The sequence below is a fragment of the Austrofundulus limnaeus genome, unplaced genomic scaffold, assembly GCF_001266775.1.
Source record: "Austrofundulus limnaeus strain Quisiro unplaced genomic scaffold, Austrofundulus_limnaeus-1.0 Scaffold0, whole genome shotgun sequence".
NCBI lineage: Eukaryota > Metazoa > Chordata > Actinopteri > Cyprinodontiformes > Rivulidae > Austrofundulus > Austrofundulus limnaeus.
In genome coordinates this window covers 457,699-478,014 of record NW_013952402.1, presented here as the reverse complement: position 1 = coordinate 478,014, position 20,316 = coordinate 457,699, and the positions used below count along the sequence as shown (strand labels likewise).

At 41.7% G+C, this 20,316-nt stretch overlaps 2 protein-coding genes across 2 annotated transcripts in view; both read left to right on the top strand.

Annotated features, from left to right (window-relative positions):
- polr1c (RNA polymerase I and III subunit C) overlaps positions 1-6,596 on the top strand; it is a 12,364-nt gene extending 5,768 nt beyond the window's left edge. The window contains exons 3-9 of the mRNA XM_014004215.1: positions 128-235; positions 1,581-1,713; positions 2,012-2,143; positions 2,328-2,480; positions 2,619-2,768; positions 2,847-2,963; positions 6,086-6,596. Coding sequence (XP_013859669.1) covers positions 128-235; positions 1,581-1,713; positions 2,012-2,143; positions 2,328-2,480; positions 2,619-2,768; positions 2,847-2,963; positions 6,086-6,204 — 912 coding nt within the window. The 3' untranslated portion in view covers positions 6,205-6,596. The remainder of the gene's footprint in view (positions 1-127; positions 236-1,580; positions 1,714-2,011; positions 2,144-2,327; positions 2,481-2,618; positions 2,769-2,846; positions 2,964-6,085) is intronic.
- An 893-nt stretch (positions 6,597-7,489) lies between these two features.
- zswim8 (zinc finger, SWIM-type containing 8) overlaps positions 7,490-20,316 on the top strand; it is a gene marked incomplete at its 3' end in the record, with an annotated part of 20,503 nt that continues 7,676 nt past the window's right edge. Inside the window, 18 exon segments of the mRNA XM_014001384.1 lie at positions 7,490-8,924; positions 10,091-10,244; positions 11,653-11,747; positions 12,033-12,205; positions 12,372-12,479; positions 13,263-13,344; positions 13,720-13,840; positions 14,066-14,267; positions 15,944-16,119; positions 16,256-17,528; positions 18,026-18,157; positions 18,295-18,474; positions 18,581-18,764; positions 18,919-19,017; positions 19,110-19,234; positions 19,354-19,660; positions 19,733-19,888; positions 20,050-20,272. Coding sequence (XP_013856838.1) covers positions 8,747-8,924; positions 10,091-10,244; positions 11,653-11,747; positions 12,033-12,205; positions 12,372-12,479; positions 13,263-13,344; positions 13,720-13,840; positions 14,066-14,267; positions 15,944-16,119; positions 16,256-17,528; positions 18,026-18,157; positions 18,295-18,474; positions 18,581-18,764; positions 18,919-19,017; positions 19,110-19,234; positions 19,354-19,660; positions 19,733-19,888; positions 20,050-20,272 — 3,968 coding nt within the window.

Below are 20,316 nucleotides of genomic sequence, written 5' to 3'. Positions count from 1 at the left end.
TATATATAAACTTATTCCTGGAATAAAACCTTCAGTTCTGAGTTACAGCTTTTTATAATCAGAAATGTTCAAACTGGTCTATTCAGTGTATCTCATATTTCCTCTTCTTTGTTCTTTTTTCTTTCAGAATTTCAGAATTGATGTGGTGCATCTAGATGAAAGCAGTATTGAGTTTGACATGGTGGGGATTGATGCTGCCATTGCCAATGCCTTCAGAAGGATATTACTAGCAGAGGTGACTTTTATATTCAACAAGGTCTTCTTGTTTTTGTGTGTTCAGTTAGTATCCATATTATAATATAATAACTCCTTTCCAAATCCCATTTATTTATCTGACAGCATTAAATATGAATGAGGTTCAACAGGAGGCAGTGTTTGATTTAACCTGAACTACTTTAAAATGCACGTCAGTAGTAGATATAGTATATAGCAGTGGTTCTCAACCCTGGTCCTCAACGACCCCATACCCTGCATGTTTTAGTAGTTTCCCTGCTTTGACACACCTGATTTAAATCAATGAGTGATTGGCATGCTTCTGCAGAACTTAGGACTTACTGCAGAGCAGGRAAACAACTAAAACATGCCGGATAGGAGCAGAACTGAGAACCACTGTTATATAGGACAATAGATTTAAAATGTTTTAATGTGGTTTTTTTTGGCTCATGAATCCTAAAGAACCAGCATTTACTTAGCCTGGCCCTTGCCTTCCTACGCAGTTTTGCTCAGTTCTAGTTTCCCTTCACTTCTCCGTCTGGGATTTCTCCCATAGAGAAGGGATTTCTTCAGGAGAATTTTTGTTGGGGCCAATCAGAGAACAGAACGATGATTTTCTGTGCAGTGTCTGCTAGTTAGTTTAGCAATGGCAGTGGAGGAAGTGAATGAAGCCAGTCCATGTTGATAAGGCTTCCAAATTAAATAAATTTGTCTGACAAAGCAGCAGCTCTCATTTACAGTCGTCTCGTTCAGCTCGGTACTTTTCTCCTCTTGTTTACAGCGCACACGATTTCCAGTTAGCTTCTTAGCTTAGCCTCCTTCACAGCGACATGCGTTGTGGCCAACTGATCCAGTCATTTTAAACTTCAACAGAGGCCACACCTCCAGTAAGAATCGCTTCTCTATAGCCGAGAGTCCAGACCCTCAAATAAAGCAAAGTGAAGGACAAGGGTCTGGTTTTTCTTGAAACCGAATGTGTTTTCTTTGACTTTTTGTATTTAAAGGATACGCATGTCACAGGCACTTTAAAGTTGCCTTAAAAACCTGAGATAGGATTTGGCTCCTTGGAAGTGAACTAAAAAAAATGTGGGCCGGGTCAAGACTTTTGCACAGTTATGTGCACTCATTTGATTTACTGTTCTGTAAATGAATGGTAGACAAAGTGTGGAATGTGGATTCATCTGAATCAATTAAATGTAATTTTTTCAAGGCTGTCGCTTTAACAAACTTTCAGTATCTTACCTGTATTTTGTTTATTTCCAGTGTGTTTTATAAGCGATAAATAAATGTAAAAGTAGACAAATGACCTATTTTATGACCTTATTTTGTAAATTTATAGCCAACATTTTCCTTTTTTTTGCTTGCAGGTGCCCACCATGGCTATAGAGAAGGTATTCATCTATAACAACACATCTATTGTCCAAGACGAAGTCYTGGCCCACAGATTAGGCCTGATCCCCATCAAAGCTGACCCTCGTCTGTTTGAGTTCAAGAATGCTGGTACATTCAATCAGTTATTCACCTCCTCAGATGGCACCTAACAGAGCTGGGGTTTCTTTGCTCCTCCACTCAATAATAWACGAGCTGTTGGTGTAGAAATATATATTATATGAATTTCAGTAAAAAGAACGTGTTAAATACAGTCCTGTTTTTTATTTTGATTTGCTCTAGAAGATTTTCACATACAGTAAGAAAAGAAAAAAGGCTGTCTTTTGTCAAACATAAAGAAAACCAAGCTATCCTGAACTTGTTTTTAAAATAATTTAAAACAACATTTGTTTTATTTGATAAATCCCAGGTGAAGAGTCTTCAGAGGAAGAAAGTTCTGAAATAGACACCATTCAGCTTCAGCTTAAGATTAAATGCAGCAGAAATCCCAGAGCCAGTAAAGACTCCTCTGACCCGCGAGAGCTCTATCTGAACCACATGGGTAAGTTCTGGGTCGTTTAGGCGCCGACTACAGTCTTAMAAACTGAAAAGTGCTTTTATTTTAGTGTCAGTATACAGTTCTGTGCTGTGACTGAATCARTAATTCAGATTTCAGATGTTGAATTTATGCACTAACAGTTTTCTCTCTGTCCTTGTCTGTTTCACGTCCCTTATTTTTTTGTCAGTTTATTCCAAGGACATACAGTGGACTCCTCTWGGAAACCAGGCGGATGTGTTTGCAGACTTCTGTATCCGACCAGTGCACAATGACATCTTGATAGCTCAGTTACGCCCAGGACAGGAGCTGGACATAGTCATGCACTGCGTCAAAGGAATCGGTAAGAAGTGTTGGRTGATGCCAGTCAGCGCAGATGAGATGATGCAGATGAACTTGCCAGAGCCACTGCCTTCTTACCGGGCCTCTGCAGACGTAAAATAGGCACCCCTACCTTATGTGTGTTCTGTTTGGTTTTCAGCTAAGGACCATGCAAAGTTCTCGCCAGTGGCAACAGCCAGTTACCGCCTCCTCCCAGAGATCACGCTGCTGGAGCCGGTGGAGGGAGAGAAGGCAGAGCGTCTGAAACGCTGCTTCTCACGAGGAGTCATAGACCTGGAGGATGTCCGCGGTATACATAAAGTTTTACTACTTTTATTAGTAGTAAATCTTTAAAATGATGTTTTGTAATTAATGTTCTCCATCTCAGGAACAAAGGTCGCCAAAGTGGTTAACAGTCGACTGGACACATGCAGCAGAGAGGTTCTCCGACACGCTGATCTAAAGAACGTGGTGAAGCTCGGGAGAGTGCGAGACCATTTCATCTGTGAGTTCAAGCATTTTATTAGTTGAATTTGTGGGTAATTTGTGGTCTGACACCATCTAACCCTTTTACTGTTAACAGTAAATATAAGCAATCTGAATTCTTGGGTTTGATATGAAGAAAATGATCATCATGGGTGGATATGGAAATAAATTCTGCTCATCAGGAAGCATTGAAAGGGGTCTGCACGTGCGCTATGATGCAGTTTACTTGGCATCTGAAAATACATTTCCTCAAAGGTATTTTGAATCCGAAAAGAGCTTCGCTGAGTGAGAACTAATGTTGAGAGCTCAGCAGACAGTTTAGGTTTCACTTTCAATTTCACCCGAGAGCCTGCAGGTGTTATGGGCAGGGTGTGTGTGGGGGGGGGCGCTCTGCCATGAGGAAGTTCGGCTTAAAGACACGTCCCAGGGGCGTTTCTGGTCCCCACCTGTGTTTCTGGTCCCCACCTGTCGTTTTGCTCCTCAGCATGGCTTCCTAAAAATGCTGCAGGATTTCTCAAACATGCATGAATGAGTCAAAGCAAGGCTTTGGGCATGTTTTTTATGAGAGTATAACATTATAACATGATATAAAACTCAAAAAAGTTGATTTTACATGATATTGCCCATTTAATAGCTTTCACCACTGTGTTGGCAGGAGGCTAATATTGCTAAACTGGAAATCTGTAACTCCAACTACAGACAGGTGCTGGTCATAAAATTACAATATCATGAGAAAGTTGATTTATTTCAGTAATTCCATTCAAAAAGTGAAACTTGTGTATTACCGGTATATATATTCATTACACACAGTGATATATTTCAAATGTTTTTCTTTTAATTTTGATGATTATAACTGACAACTAATGAAAATCCCAAATTCAGGGTCTCAGAAATTTTAAATATTAAGACCAATACAAAAAAAAAAGGATTTTTAGAAATGTTGGCCAACTGGAAAGTATGAATATGAAAAGTATGAGTGTACAGCACTCAATACTTAGTCGGGGCTCCTTTTGCCTGGATTACTGCAGCAAAGCAGCKTGGTATGGAGTGGATCAGTCTGTAGCTCTGCTCAGGTGCTATGATAGTCCAGGTTGCTCTGATWGTGTCCTTCAGCTCTTCTGAATTGTTGGGTCTGGTGTATTGCATCTTCCTCTTCACAATACTCCATAGATTTYCTRTGAAGTTAARGTCAGGTGAGTTTACTGGCCAGTTGAAAACAGGGATACCATGGTCCTTAAACCAGGTACTGGTAGCTTTGGCACTGTGTGCAGGAGTCAAGTCCTGTTGGAAAATGAAATCTGCATCTCCATGAAGTAGTTCAGCAGCAGGAAGCAGGAAGTGCTCTAAAACTTCCTGGTAGACGGCTGTGTTGACCCTGGACCTCAGAAAACACAGCAGACCAACACCAGCAGCTGACATGGACCCAAACCATCACTGATTGTGGAAACTTTACACTGGACTTCAAGCAACGTGGATGAAGTGCCTCTCTTCTTTTCCTCCAGACTCTGGGACCTTGATTTCAAAAGGAAATACAGAATTAACTTTCACCAGAGAACATAACGTTCCACTCAGCAGCAGTCCAGTCTTTTTAGTCTTCAGCCCAGGTGAGACACTTCAGACGCTGTCTCTTGTTCAAGAGTGTCTTGACACAATGCGACAGCTGAAACCATGTTTTCATACGTCTGTGTGGTTCTAGAAGCTCTGACTCCAGCTGCAGTCCACTCTGTGTGAATCTCCCCCACATTTTTGAATGGGTTTTGCTTCACAATCTTCTCCAGGATAGTTATCTTTATTGCTTGTACACTTTTTCTACCACATCTTTTCCTTCCCTTCGCCTCTCTATTAATGTGCTTGGACACAGAGCTCTGTGAACAGCCTGCATCTACCAATGACCTGTTGTGTCTTGCCCTCCTGGTGCAAGGTGTCAATGGTCAACCTTTGGACAACTGTCAAGTCAGCAGTCTTCCCCATGATTGTGTCGCCTACAGAACTAGACTGAGACCGTTTAAAGGCCTTTGCAGGTGTTTAGAGTTAATTAGCTGATTAGTGTGGCACTAGGTGTCTTTAATATTGAACCTTTTCACAAKATTCTAATTTTCTGAGATACTGAATTTGAGGTTTTCATTAGTTGTCAGTTATAATCATCAAAATAAAAGAAATAACATTTTAAATATATCAGTCTGTGTTTAATGAATGAATATAATAAACAAGTTTCAGTTTTGAATGAAATTATTGAAATAAATCAACTTTTTCATGATTTTCTAATTTTATGACCAGCGTTTGTATACAATTAAGTCCGTATCTATTTGGACACTGACATAAACTTTGTTTTTTACCTGTTGACTTAAACATATTCAAGTTATATTTATATAATGGACATGTAAAGGTTTAAGTATCTTTAAGTAGCTCATGATGGCAGAAACATAATGTGATTGTATTGATCTTATTTTTTTTAAATTCTGTACTGCAAGGGTTCTCAAACTTTTTGGGTCTTGGGACCCCTTACAAGGSTGGAAAAACGTCCAGGGACCCCCTCATAAACCCCATTTTAACCCCTAGATCCTATGGAAATTGTATTGTTTGTTTGGTTTTGTATATTTATTTTACTAATGAATTGTTCCACATATGCAGTATTCAAAATAAAAAAACAAAACTAACAATTTATAGAAATTTTTTGAGGACCCCCAAAGCATGGCTCACGGACCCCTGGGGGTCCGGAGACCCCAGTTTGAGATCCTCGGCTGTACTGAACCTTTCATCCCTGCCTGAAAAAACCCCATGGTTGTTGGGAAACAACTTGGTGTATTACCATTACCTTGTGCCCAAAGGCAGCTGCTTATCAAAATGACAGTCACGTTAACTATTCCAGTTTATATATTTTAACATCTATTTGACTGTACAGCCCTTTGCATTGATTAGTTGAAATGGCAAATAAAAAAGAAATAATTATTTATACCTCATCGCACTTCTGCATCACTACTCTCCGTATCTGACACTGCAGTGTATGTAGTGTGATCCCCAGCATCGCCTGGTGGTCAGAGATTTATCAGGCACAGGTTGGACCTGGAAACGATGAATATCTCTGTTTGCTGTGGAAGGTGTGGGAATGAGCTGTGTCATGATCTCTCTTCTTTTTTCTAGTCACTGTGGAGTCGACTGGCATCCTGCCTCCAGATGTTTTAGTCGCCGAGGCCATCCAAGTCCTCATGGCCAAGTGTCAGACGCTTCTCCGTGAAATGAACTCTACTGACTTGGAGTGAACAAGTGACTGAACGATGATTAGTTCATCTGTGCTCCTCATCAAATGTTTGTGGTCTGATGCCTTTGAGATCATAACATGTAAATGTTCCATAATGGGTTTTCTTCTTCTTCCTTGACTTTTTCTACACCTCAGTTTCATGCCAGATTCAACAAAATTATAATTTTTAAGTGAATTCTTACACTTAAAATCTAAAAGCGAACTAAATGTTACAGTAGCAGGAAAATCAGCAAACATTGGGGTTTTTTTTGTTTTGTTTTGTTTTTTATGTGTGGTTTCACCACCCCTGTTCAATTTTTCTGTTACTCTTCATTGTTTGATAAACAGACGCTAAACAGACCTCAAAAAGCAGAAAAATAACTTTTTTGTATAATAAAAACAACTAAATATGAAGGGTGCCAATGCAGCCACTGTCTAACATATGCATGTTATATACAAGCTGACTAAATATAGAAAAGATATATGAATTTTGTTAAAAGTATAGAGAACTACTCACAAACCTGTCACTCCCTGACAGCGCTGTTTAGAAACAGGCAAGTAAACAATATGAAAAAACTTAGTTGTAATGAATACATACCTGAACCAAAATTTACAAAAACGTCTTTAGGTGACTGCAGTGTTTTAAGTAGGAAATAATGACCAGTTAAAACGTCCKGATGCATCTCAGTAATCCAGGTGGAAAAGGAAAAAAAAAGTAGGTCCTCTGGATGGGTTTTTCTTTAGAGATTAAAGAGGAAACCACTGGTCTCACAGTAGTGAGACACTGCGGGGAGAGAGACAAAAATGTGTACGTTTTAATATAAAAACTGAATTAGATTTGGACATTAGTTTATAAAATACCAAAGAATTTTTTAAAAAGCTCACTGATTCTGTATATTATCAATTTACTAAAGTAATGTCCTGTATTTTTTTCCCAGGAAACAAACAAACAAAAAAAAAAATACTATATGACATCTTTTGAGATTTTTGACAAACTTGAAAGAAAATGATACTTGCTATTATTTCGTGAAGGTGTCATGTAAAGCCTGACTGTGTCACCTGGTTGARCTTTGAATGAAATATTTCTGAGATAAACAACTTAAGTCGTTTCAACGAAAATGTCGTTTATATGTGGAAATTTTTGTTTTTGTGAGTTTCGTCCTCACGAACCAAGTGATAAAATCGTTCAGATTAGTGAATTTTTGTGGGTTTTTCAAAAGTTTTTAGGAGGAGTATGGAAAAACAAAGCCGAGCGTGTTTTATAGTGTTACATTTATTTATTCATTCGTTTCTACTTTTTTTTTTTTTTTTTTTAATCTGTGCGGCATCTCGCTTCCGGCCTGAAACCGGAAGTTGGGATCAGCTGATGGAGGAAGAGCTGAAGGAAAGGTGAGCCATCTTCCCCCGGCAGACTGAATAGTCCCTGAGAGCTTTTCGACGAGAGGAACCCCAGCGGGGGGGATATATGGGGGTGTCATTGCCAAATGAATGGATGGATGAGTTTTAAAAGACGGCAACCGGAGGAAATGGCGAAGAAGAAGCAGATCTGACAAGAGGGATTTTGCAAGCGTCGGACACAAAAGCCGCTTATACTATTAACAAAGGGGGGTAAAAGCAGGAGTTTTTTTTTTTACAGAAATATGAATTGATTGTAACTTATATWATTACTGAAAATAGGCGACATTGAATCGCTTCTATGCGTTAGGAGTTCGGAGAGTGCTCAACATCAGTAGCGCATGTAAACAAACGCCGGCTAAATAAGCTAGCTCAGGGTTAGCATTCAGGTGCTAACAAGCACCACTAAGCTATTAGCAGGAACGAAGACAAAGCAAATTGAAGAAATGTAAATAATACTACATGTCGTGTCACTGTTGCTAATCTATGTAGCAGGCGACGTTTGTTGGTGCTRTCCACACTTAGCATCTGTTAGCTAACTTAGCGCTTTGGCTAGCGTTTCCGTTAGCTCAGCGCGTTATCGCTGGACAAAAACAATATAAAACATTTTGGCAGCTGTAAAGTAACAGCGGCGCAGCTGTAGAGCGTTTTGTCACAAAACGGGATGTTTCCAGAGAGGTGACAAGTGGTTATTTCGACTTAGAGCGGCGCAGKTGATTGGTTCACGAGTTGAAGGAAAAACTCGATGATTTCGACAGAGAAAAGCGGTGAGGTTTTATCTCGAGAGGCAGCAGTTGTCAAAACTTTTTACTTTTTTTTTTGTACACGTAAATACCTCTTAATGACCGTGTCATCGCCACAGAAAGCACAGCTAATCTATCATGTATAGTTTGACTTTTTAAGTTTTTAGTCACGGATGGACACGTAAAAAGTGGCGTTTTTTGTTTTTTTATTTTTTGTCATGTAGCGGAGCTTAAGGCCCATTTCGCCTCAGCTGTGTTTCAGTAGTGGTCTCCCCCCTTATCCTAGTCTTGAGTCTCTCCTGGGCTCTTTTGTGTTCTGGTTCAGCTACAACCATTTCATTTCAGACTTTAGAGGCCTCAACTTTAAAGTTGCAGTCCTCTGGACTCCGAAGCCTTTAGGAGGGGGGGCAGAAAAAAGTGGATGCGATGGAGCTGATGTTCGCCGAGTGGGAGGATGGGGAGAGGTTCTCTTTCGAAGACTCGGACAGGTTCGAGGAAGACTCTCTGTGCTCCTTCATCTCGGAGGCCGAGAGCCTCTGTCAGAACTGGAGAGGATGGAGGAAGCAGTCCGCTGGTCCAAACTCCCCCACTGTCAAGATCAAAGGTGGGGAAAGACCTGCTGCACCATACAAACTGTTCCTCCTGTAGTAGTTCCCAAACTTTTCTGGTTGTAGTCACAAAATAACAGCTTGACACCTCATTTGTTGCTGCTTTGTGTGTAAGTGTTATCAGGGGTGCCTCCTGAAAGCTTTTAAAAGGGGTCACCAAAGCAAAGAGTCATATAAAAGAAAATCTTATTGTTGTAAAGTTCAGACTATTTGCTGGTCACTTCAGTAAGGATTAAACTCAGTTTCCAAAGTGAAGTTGTTCAAATAGCTGTAAGATGTTTATTTATTTATAACCTTTCAACAGAATCTAAACTCAAAAAAACTGAACTTAATGTGTCTGGGAGGAGTTATGATATAATTTTGGGGTCACGCAAAAGAAAAAAGGCTTTTTTTTTGTCACTTCTCAGAATAAAATTGATTTTTTTTAAAGTTATTTTAGAACTAGAAGGGGAATCAAAAACAAATCAGCTTTGGTGCAAAGACCTAATGCCATGCATTTTATTCAGAATACAGTTACAATGCTGGAATATGTTCTTACAGCACACAAACCCTAATTTACATCTTGTGCCGTAAAAAGCTTCTCATAATCCCCAAAATGAAWGAGTTTTACTGGAAAACTTTTTAAAAGCTTCAGCTGACTTAAGAGYCAACACTATTTAAAGCTTTTATTGTGAAGGACTGAAGGATGTCCTCTAAATTCAGCAGTAATTACTGCTACAATCATAAATACATTAAAGTTCAGGAGTACAATGAGCTCAATTTAATTCTGTATTAGATTTGACCATTTTTTTTCCTTAAACATTTTTTACTTGAAACTGRCAATAAAATCCTCCTTTTCTTCTACACCTCAGTGTGTTTCACATTTACTCTGGTTCATTTCAGTAAACTTGACATCAGCAGGTTTTACAGAGGGGCTGCAGATTGTGTTAAATTTATCTACAGCACTGAATCAGTGAGTGTGGAATTATTATCACGAGGCATTTAATAAACCGCAGACTCAGGCTGCTTCCAAAAATATTTATTTGGGAATCAGGATAAAACTACTGATGTTTGAATGTTGCCCTTCAGCTTGAACTTTGGATAAAGTGACTGTTGTTTGAATGATTAAATGTCATAAACTGAATGTATTTCATATCTTCCTCTGGTCTGTGGTCTTCCTCAGACGGTCAGGTGATCCCGCTGGTTGAGTTATCAGCAAAGCAGGTGGCCTTTCACATCCCATTTGAGGTGGTGGAGAAAGTTTACCCTCCAGTCCCAGAACAGCTCCAGCTCCGCATCGCCTTCTGGAGCTTCCCTGAGAACGAGGAGGACATCAGGTCAGTTCTTTTTGTATCGGGGGGGTCGACCCTGATCCTCCTCCTGACCCACCGTCTTGCATGTTTTAGAGGTTTCTCTGCTCCCACACAGCTGATTTGAATAAATGGGTTATTAACAGGCTCCCACAGAACAAGAAGAAGTAATTCAATCCCTGAATCGATCAGGTGTGTTGGAACAGAGAAACAAGTAAAACATGCAGGATAGCGTCCCTCGAGGACCAGGGTTGGACACAACTTTATTAAAGAGCCTCATCCGTCTGTCTGAGGACAGTTTCTTGTTGGAAYGCTGATTTGATAACCCTGATAAAATAAACCCGTTAAATAAATAAATAAGCTAAAAAGCCTAATTTGAAGCTCTGTTGTTCAGACATGTTTCACATTGTAAAGATTAAAATTTTAATTATTTTATATATATACATATATTACACTGCTCAAAAAAATAAAGGGAACACTTAAACAACGCACGCTAAGTCCAAATAAATCAAACTTTTGTGAAGCACATTCAACTCTGTACAGAACAAAGTACTCAATGCGAATATTTCATTGATTAAGATCGGGAGTTAGCGTGTGTTGTTTAAGTGTTCCCTTTATTTTTTTGAACAGTGTATATATTTTTTTCTACAGAAAAATGTTTAACTTATTGGTGTCACACTCTGACTTTTCAGCTGTCTAAATTTTCTGATCTTTTTGCAAACATTATTTTTACTCGGAGAAACTCTATCTTTAGTTTTTACATCAAAGCATAGGCATTTTGCAAGACTCAGGCCACGGGGGGTGGGTTGATTTGTGAGAAAACTGAGTGCGCTCATCCAAACCCTCAATGACTTCCATTGTGACCAAGCTTTAATTTTTTTTACTAGACGTAAAGACTCTTTACAATATAGACATATGAACACAAATGGGTGATGACTATTTTTTTTTCTCTACGTTCTACRTTACCTATCCACTGGTCTAYGTTCCTACCTTCATCTATGGTCACATGCTTCTGGTAGTGACCGAAAGAACGAGCTCATGGTACAAGTGACTGAAATGAGTTTCCTCTGGGCTCCCCTTTCGAGAGTGTGAGGAGCTCGATCATATGAGAGGGACTCCGAGTAAAGACATTGACGGGAGCCAGTTGAGGTGGCTCAGGCATCTGGTTAGGACGTCTCCTGGACACTTTCCTGGTGAGGTGTTCCAGGCACGTCCCACTGGGAGGAGACAGAGAGAAAGACCCAGGTTATGCTGGAGGTATTGTTTCTGGGCTGGCCTGGGAACACCTTGGGATTTCCCCGGAGGACYTGGCCCAGGGATAAGTGGAAGACTTATCCCTATTCAGTCTTTTACTGGTGCTTCTCYTCTCCCACAATAAATGAGTAAATGGTCACTCCAGAGTGGATAAACTGACTTTGTTTCATTGTTACTGCAGGTTGTATTCCTGCCTGGCTAATGGGAGTCCAGATGAATTCCAGCGTGGAGAGCAGCTATACAGGATCAGAGCTGTCAAAGATCCCCTTCAGATTGGTAGGTTCATTTATTGTCTTCATTCATTAAACTAAACTAATTAATTAACTATTAATAAATTAATAATAAGCCTCTAACTGTAACAATCTACCAGATCGAGGTTAGTTATTTCACATCCTCTCTTTTGTCTAAGGTTCTCTTTCACCTCCACGACTTTAGCCTTTATATTAACAGAATGTAAATTACTCRATCATACCTTTGAGTTTGTTAAATGCACAGATTAAGCAGCTGCTTTGTTTTGTATCTGACTCGGTTCCTCCATGTTCCTGTAAATGTTTCCACCAGGCTTTCATCTCAGTGCTACAGTAGTTTCCAGTCAGTCGGTCCAGTCGAAAGGAGCCTACAATGTGGCGGTCATGTTTGACCGGTGCCGCATCACGTCTTGCAGCTGTACCTGTGGTGCTGGGGCAAAATGGTGTGCCCACGTGGTGGCGCTCTGCCTCTTCAGAATCCACAACGTGAGTGACATGCAAGAACTTTACACTATATTAGACTAAAAGAGTGTGATGTGGATTATGAGCAGATTAAAGAGTTAACGTTTTTTAGCGTCGATGCTTAGCAGTGAGTGTGTGATTCAAGTGTACATCTTGATATGGGTGTGTTYGTGTGTGTGCACACATGCAGGCATCGGCAGTTTGTCTGAGGGCTCCAGTTTCTGAGTCTTTGTCCAGACTACAGAGGGACCAGCTCCAGAAGTTTGCCCAGTATCTCATTAGTGAGCTGCCTCAGCAGGTAATATCCATAACCTGACCAAGTTGTTCTCTTTGGACATTTCACTTGTATATAGTATAGCATAGTATAACATTTATAAATCAGGTTGCAAAGAAGAAAAAAATTAAGTATTATTATGCTTGTGGAAAGTACATTTGGCATGTATTGGCTTTATTCTCTTTCAAATCTAGGCTTTAAAGTACCAGGACGTAATAAAAACGAGTACAACTAACGGAACATCATGTACCTTTTGACAAACTATTATCAGCAATCTATATCGGTGGTCCTGACAAGTGAAGACCTATAATCTTTGTTTTGTAACCTTGACCTTAAAGCTTGAATGATATAAAGATTACGTGGCACGCTTTCTAGTGATAGTACTTTCTTGATCGGATCAGAAGTTATGGGCAGGACAAAAGAAAGTTTACAGACGTACAAAGATCCAACTTTGCAAACTTAAGTCAGGCTGTGATGTTCTTTTCGAGAGAGACTTTCTGCTTCAACTCTTCCAAACAAGTCATGCTTGCTCAGTCTTTTTCCAAATGTCCTGTCATAAACTTTAACCTTTAACCTCCTAAGGGATGGGCTGTATTTTGGCATCTATTGATTTTTTTTTAAGACGGTATGAATATATAATAAACCTCTCATTCCCACAAGAATCATTCAGTCTATGAAGACAGTAGTCCTCGTTATGAAGTCTTCCTAAAAACAACATTTAAACAAAAGATTTAGCTTRAGACTCTTGCACAGTTTGTTGTATGCCATATGAACACATTCAGATGTTATTATTTCACCTGTCTCCAGATTCTACCAACAGCGCAGCGGCTGCTTGACGAATTGCTGTCCTCTCAGTCGACTGCCATCAACACTGTGTGTGGAGCTCCAGGTATGGTTGAGAGGGTTAGCACGACACAAAAAACAACTTTTTTTTCTATTAATTTGAATAAAGATTTAGCTTTTATCAACATAACTTAAACAAGGCCAATAACGTTTGAAGCTAAAAACACAAAACACTGAGATGGTACGTATTCACCAGTAGTTCAACAGGTTCTTTGGTTTCTGTTAGTTTTGTGCCAATTCACAGATTACATTTTAAGAGACGGAATGTTAATAAGTGTAAATGTGGAAAGCAGCTCTGAAGAACTCAGGTTATAAGCTTTGCAAGTTGGCTTCTACAAGTTAATGTTTTTTTCACTGTAAAAAATGCTCATTTTATTTATTTATTTATTGATTGATTGATTGGTTGATTGTATGTTTACAGACCCAACAGCAGGTCCTTCAGCATCTGACCAAAGCACCTGGTACTTGGATGAATCAACTCTTAGTGATAATATCAAAAAGACTCTGCACAAGTTCTGTGGGCCCTCACCTGTTGTCTTCAGGTACATGCTCCTTCATGCTTCTGGTCATGTTTCAGCGCTATACTCCAATGTTTGGATAAATCTTAGACTAATTACAGTGGGGCAAATTCCCCTCACTTCATCAAACTAACCAAAGCATTACTGTAGCACTCAATATATTTCTTCTTTTCTTCTATTTTTAAGCTTCTCCTTGTTGATATTTTCTTACTTTGCTAAGATTAGTGCTTTGTGTGGTTTTATCCCCAGTGATGTAAACTCCATGTACCTGTCATCCACTGAGCCACCGGCAGCTGCAGAGTGGGCATGTTTGCTGCGCCCTCTGAGGGGCAGAGAGCCAGAGGGCATCTGGAACCTCCTGTCCATCGTCAGGGAGATGTTTAAGAGGCGAGACAGCAACGCTGCCCCACTGCTGGAGATCCTCACTGAACAGTGCCTTACCTATGAGCAGGTATTCTATGATAGGCTGTAATATGAGCGCCTGATACTGGAAGTTTGTAGAAAAAKAACTTTATTTGTGTGGTCTGTCTCAGCTGAAACTAGTTTTTGTCAGTGGAGGATCTTTCTTTCTGGTGGACTGAAATATGTTGGGCCACAACAGTCTCTGGGAACAAAATGTACAAAAGACATAATGTACAGAACGGTCTTTAACTATCCTGTAGGACAAGTATCTACAACTTCAGTGTGTTCCAGTTCCTAAAGGTCGTTGTGAAATTCCTCAAAGTATACCAGTTGCCATATTTTTTTTCTCAATAATTCACACTTGTTAGTATTTAAAAAATAAAAAGTGAAAACCTAATTTCATACTAATTATTTTTTTTATCTTGAAAGTACCYACAAATTGTACTCAAGTAAGAGTAGCACTACTTGTTTGTTTGTTGTTTATTTATTTAAGAAGGGACAATGCATATTACAGAAAATGCCAGAATTAGCCATGGAGGCTAGTTTTCATCTGTAGTCCCTCAAGGTCCTATGGATATAAATACAATACATACAAAATAACAAGTTACTTTCATTAAAAAAAAATCCTAAAAATATAACAAAAAGCATGATTAAAAATAATAAAAAGCCGTTTAGCACAACAATAATTCAAGGCAATACATTTAAAATACAAAATGGACAAAAKAATCCCATACTCTGTGTCTACACAGTTGATTATCCACGAGCCATGATTTTAAGGCATTTGAGAATAATTTGATGGATCCACTGGTTCTTATGCTTTCTGGTATTTTATTCCAATCAAGTGAAGCTTTTACTGAAAAAGAATTCTGACCAAATGTACTTCGTCTAAGAGGTACAGCAAGATCTTCAGCATATTGTTACTCAAGTAAAAGTAAAAAAGTATCCATCCAAGAAATGACTCGAGTAAAAAAGGGTATTCATCAAGACATCACTCATTTAAAAATTATATCATGAGATAAACCAAAATATAAAGCGATGTGGAAATGTTGGTATTTTAAAGATCAAATTAAAATAATTCATATAAATAACATAATTACAAAATAACAAATTCAGGCAAGAAAAAAAATCCAAATCAGTTTCTTCCAATATAAAATTTGTGAAACAAACAAAAACTGCAGGTGTGTTTCTGTGTGTGGGGAATGTTTAGTGAAAACAAGTTTGTTCTTCATTCAGTGAAGTTATTCACAGTGAGTAAAGTATAYTTTACTCAAGAAAGAGTAGTAATACTTCATAATAAAATTACTCAAGTAAAAGTAAAAATGTAGTGTAGTAAAAGTACTCCTAAATGTACATTTTTCCTAAAAGTTACTCAAGTAAATGTAACTACTTACTGCCCAACTCTAGAAGAAAGACTGAAAATCCACCAGGCCAGCTGAGCAAAGCTTRTTGTATTAAATTAAGATCTTTGAGGCCAAACTTCTGTTAAAGGTTCTTCCAAAGGGTCTGAAACATGTCGTTTGGATTTTTCAGTTCTTTATAATAAGTTTGCAAAATTAAATAGGATTCTGTTTTCACCTTCTGTTTATGGAAAATTAAGTGTAGATTGAGAGAAAAACCACTTAGCTTCAGCGCAACAAAACCGCTAAAACGTTAGCAATTAGCAGACGACCACACATAGACATGCCTTCTGTGACATACACCTGACCGCGCTGTTCGTGTTTTCAGATCATCAGCTGGTGGTACAGTGTTCGGACGTCTGCGTCCCACAGCAGTGCCAGCGGCCACACGGGGCGCAGCAACGGCCAGTCGGAGGTGGCGGCTCACGCCTGTGCTAGCATGTGTGATGAGATGGTGGTTCTGTGGAGACTGGCGGTACTCGATCCCACAATGAGCCCCTGCAGGTCAGAACTTTGACACCCAGCTGCTCGCAGCTTTGGTCTAACAGTTGACTTTTATTAATACCAGTATAATCATTTTTAGTGGACATCTGTRATGGTGATGAGTTAGAGAGTTGAAAGTAAGTCTGCTCTCTTCCAGGCGGCTGGAGTTGGCGAGCCAGCTGAAGCAGTGGCACCTGAAAGTTATAGAGATAGTGAAACGGGGACAACATCGAAAATCACTGGATAAACTTTTTCAAGGCTTCAAGCCGGCCGTGGAGTCCTGCTACTTCAACTGGGAGGCGGCCTATCCTCTGGAAGGCATCACTTACTGCAGCACAGACAAAAAGAGCAACCCGTTCTGCTGGCCCAGGGCCATGCAGTTCCAGAGGGGGATCAAAGCTGCTGCAGGAGCCGGCGGCGAGCCGGGCGACTCGGGGGGAGGGGGCAGAGCGGAGGGCGGGGCTATGAGCGACTTCAAGGGAAGAGGCGGTCACTCACAGGAGGTGGCTGTGCGACCGAAGGAGACCATTCTGACTAAAAGGAAGGGTCTGTCGCTGAGCGGAGGGGGAGGAATGGTGGTCCGCCTGGGAGGCAGCGTCTCTCTGTCCCTGGAGGACGGCGGAGGGAAGTGTGTGTATAAAGGAGCAGCTACCTCCTCTGGAGGTAAACTAAAACTGACGCAGGGCGGTGGGAAGGGGGTGTCTGTGGGGGGTCAGGTCGGAGGTGGAGGGATTGGAAGTAGCAAGCATGCGAGCGCTAAGAGGAGAACCAGCAGCGAGGACAGCTCCTTGGAGCCGGACCTGGCTGAGCTCAGTCTGGACGATGGCTGCAGTCTGGCTCTGGGGGCCGAGGCCAGCAACACTTTTGAGTTCCTCCCGCCGCCACCTGAGATGCTCCCCTCTCCCAGCTCGCTGCTCCGAGACTCGCTGAAATACAGCGACGGGAGCAAGAGCTGCGAGACGAAGCGCACGAGTCACGTTCCAGCTGCGCCAGCTGCCGCCGAGCCCGCTCCGCCCCGCTTCGCCTCCGAGGAGAACCGGGAGGTTATGGACATTCTCAGCACCGCAGAGCAAGAAGCAAAGATGGAGGCGGAGCACGTCCACAGCAGAGACGAGGACGTCGACTCAGGAACGGGTCACCAGCCTTCCACCTGCACGGCGAGATCCGGCAGCCCTCAGGCTGCTGACAAAACACCACAGGGCCACGGGGAAGCAGCAGCAGCAGAGTGTGGAGCAGTCAGACTGCAAGGTGCTGAAGCCACAGGGGAAGTTTCTGAGGGAGAAGCTGTGGGTGAAGACGACTATCAGGCGTACTACCTCGGAGCTGCCTCAGAGGAAGGAGCAGACAAACAGCTGGCTGACAGCCACCAGGTGGAGGAACCGGATATCTTTGCAGGGATTAAACCGCTCGAGAACGCAGGACGCATGGAGGTAAGGAAGAAAGACTGAAGGCAGCAAAATACAATAAATCAGAGCAACTTATAACTGCAAACACAGACATTACTGGAAATATAAGGAAATGCTTTCATCCAAAAGTCCTCTGAAATGTGCCATGAATCAGATAATAAAAAAAATTATTTACAACAGTATACAACATCAAATAATCCCTTGGATTAAATAATTCTTTGAGCTGTTTGACTTGAGAACGTACAGCTGCAGTGCTGCTTTCCACCCATCATGGGCTTAAACATAAATAATCATTGTCGCTTATTGATTTAACTGAACCATTCTTGAAATAATTGCACATCATATAAATTAAATGGCAAAAATTAGGTGCAGAAGTTCAAAATTTGATTGCTTTAAGGGAATTTTACCAATTTTTATTTTTATTTTTTTAATATTTGGTCATAAGAATACATGAGGTTATATCTTCAGATGAACTGAATGTGATGTTCTTTAAAGTCATGAAACACTGTGTGTGTGTTTAGGTGCTGTTTGCGTGTGCTGAAGCCCTCCACGCTCACGGCTACAGTAATGAGGCGTGTCAGCTGGCTGTGGAGCTGGCCAGAGACCTGTTATCAAACCCCCCTGACCTGAAGGTGGAGCAGCCACAAACCAAGGTACCACCCTCCATCCCAGACTTCTAAAATCCAGAGTATTTTCAGGTTTCAACTGTCCCTCTGTTGTCACATGCTTTGAAACAGTTGTGTGGATCGGCTCGCATCAGTTGATTTACTGAGGTCATCTGTTCTCTTAGGGTAAGAAGAGCAAGGTGTCGACCAGCCGTCAGACGCAGGTCGCCACCAACACCCTGTCCAAAGCCGCCTTCCTCCTCACTGTTCTCACTGAAAGGCTAGAGCTCCACAACCTGGCCTTCAGCACTGGGATGTTCTCCCTGGAACTCCAGAGACCACCCGCATCTACTAAAGCTCTGGAGGTGCGTCAGGCTTACTCAAAGCACACACACGAGCAGTCCAGATTCACATATGCCCTAGCACGTTCTGAACACGATTACTGACCACACCTGTGTGTGGGYCGAGCAGGTGAAGCTGGCTTACCAGGAGTCGGAGGTGGTGGCTCTGCTGAAGAAGATTCCCCTGGGTCTGGTGGAGATGTCGGTCATCAGAGAGCGAGCCGAGCAGCTCAGGGATGGAAACCTGTGTGATTACAGACCAGTGCTGCCTCTCATGTTGGCCAGTTTCATCTTTGACGTCCTCTGTACTCCAGGTAAGTACTACACGGATCATTTATAGTGGCTTATTGTTTTGTATCTTCGAATGACAGTTCAGGTTAATTAAGTGTTTTGAGTTGTTTCAGTTTTATGTTAAACAATTTGAAGAAATAATGCTGTTTTTTTTCCCCCTTTTCTTTGTTCCTGCAGTTGTTTCTCCGACTGGTTCCAGGCCGCCGAGCCGTAACCGAAACAATGAGATGCCTGGGGATGAGGAGTTGGGCTTTGAGGCTGCAGTCGCTGCGCTTGGTAAAACCATTTTATTGCTACTTCCTCATTTGAGATTTAGTTAGGTTTTATTACAAACTTTTGTTGTTTTTCTTTTTATCATTCCCCTGCAGGGATGAAAACCACAGTTAGCGAGGCGGAGCATCCTTTGCTTTGTGAAGGAACTCGTCGGGTGAAGGGGGACCTCGCTCTGGCCCTCATGATCACCTATAAGGATGACCAAAGCAAACTCAAAAAGGTAAAGACCATCTTCTGGTTTCACTACACCGGCTAGCAGGAGACGCAGCAAAATCCTGTTTGAACTCACAGGGGTTACTTTGGTCATTTAAAACTATTCATTTTTTCTTCCGTTTTCAGATTCTGGATAAGTTACTGGACAGAGAGAGTCAGACCCACAAGCCCCAGACTCTGAGCTCCTTCTACTCGAGCAAACCGGCAGCGGGCAGCCAGCGCAGCCCATCCAAACATCCTGTTGTCAACCACAGTGGGGTCGGCGGCGCCACTGGGGGAGTGGCCAAACACATCATGTCCTCTTCCTCGCCAAACACGTTGGCCTCTTCGAGCTCTTCTTCTGTCGTGGCGTTGGCCGGAGAGGAGGTGGCTGAGCTGAACCTGGTACAGAACAACACGGCTGGGGAGAGTTCTGCTGACAACAGAGAGCATGGTGAGAAATAATTCCTTGTATTTCAATGACCAAATCTGTTATAGAGGCTAAACCCGTTCTCTGACCCTTCAGCGTTAGAGGGACCTCAGTTGTCGGCTGAGCAGCAGAACGAGACGGCACCGTTGAAAATGGAGGCCACGGTGCCCAGTCGACTGGTGTTGGGGGGACGCTGTGGATACAGCCAACGCTGCTGGGGCTCACCGGTCCGGCAGAAGAAGAAACACACTGGTACACAAAATATATAAAGTAGAGCCCTTTTAATTTAATTTAAACACAATTAGAATACAGCATTGGGGTTTTGCTATTACAGAGATTTATTTTTCTTATTGTGTGCATTCGTTACACTCACATCGACAACATAATGTGATGGGTTCTGTGTGTCTGGACAGGTATGGCGAGCATAGACAGCAGTGCTCCAGAGACCACCTCAGACAGTTCCCCCACCCTCAGCCGGAGGCCGCTCCGAGGTGGTTGGGCGGCAGCGTCTTGGGGGCGGGGCCAGGACAGCGACAGCATCAGCAGTTCATCGTCCGATTCGCTGGGCTCCTCCTCCTCCAGTGGCTCTCGCAGGGCTGGAGGCGGGGCCAGGGCCAAGAGCACAGACACCAGCAGGTAAACACACACCCTCCACCCTCATTGGGAGATATATATATATA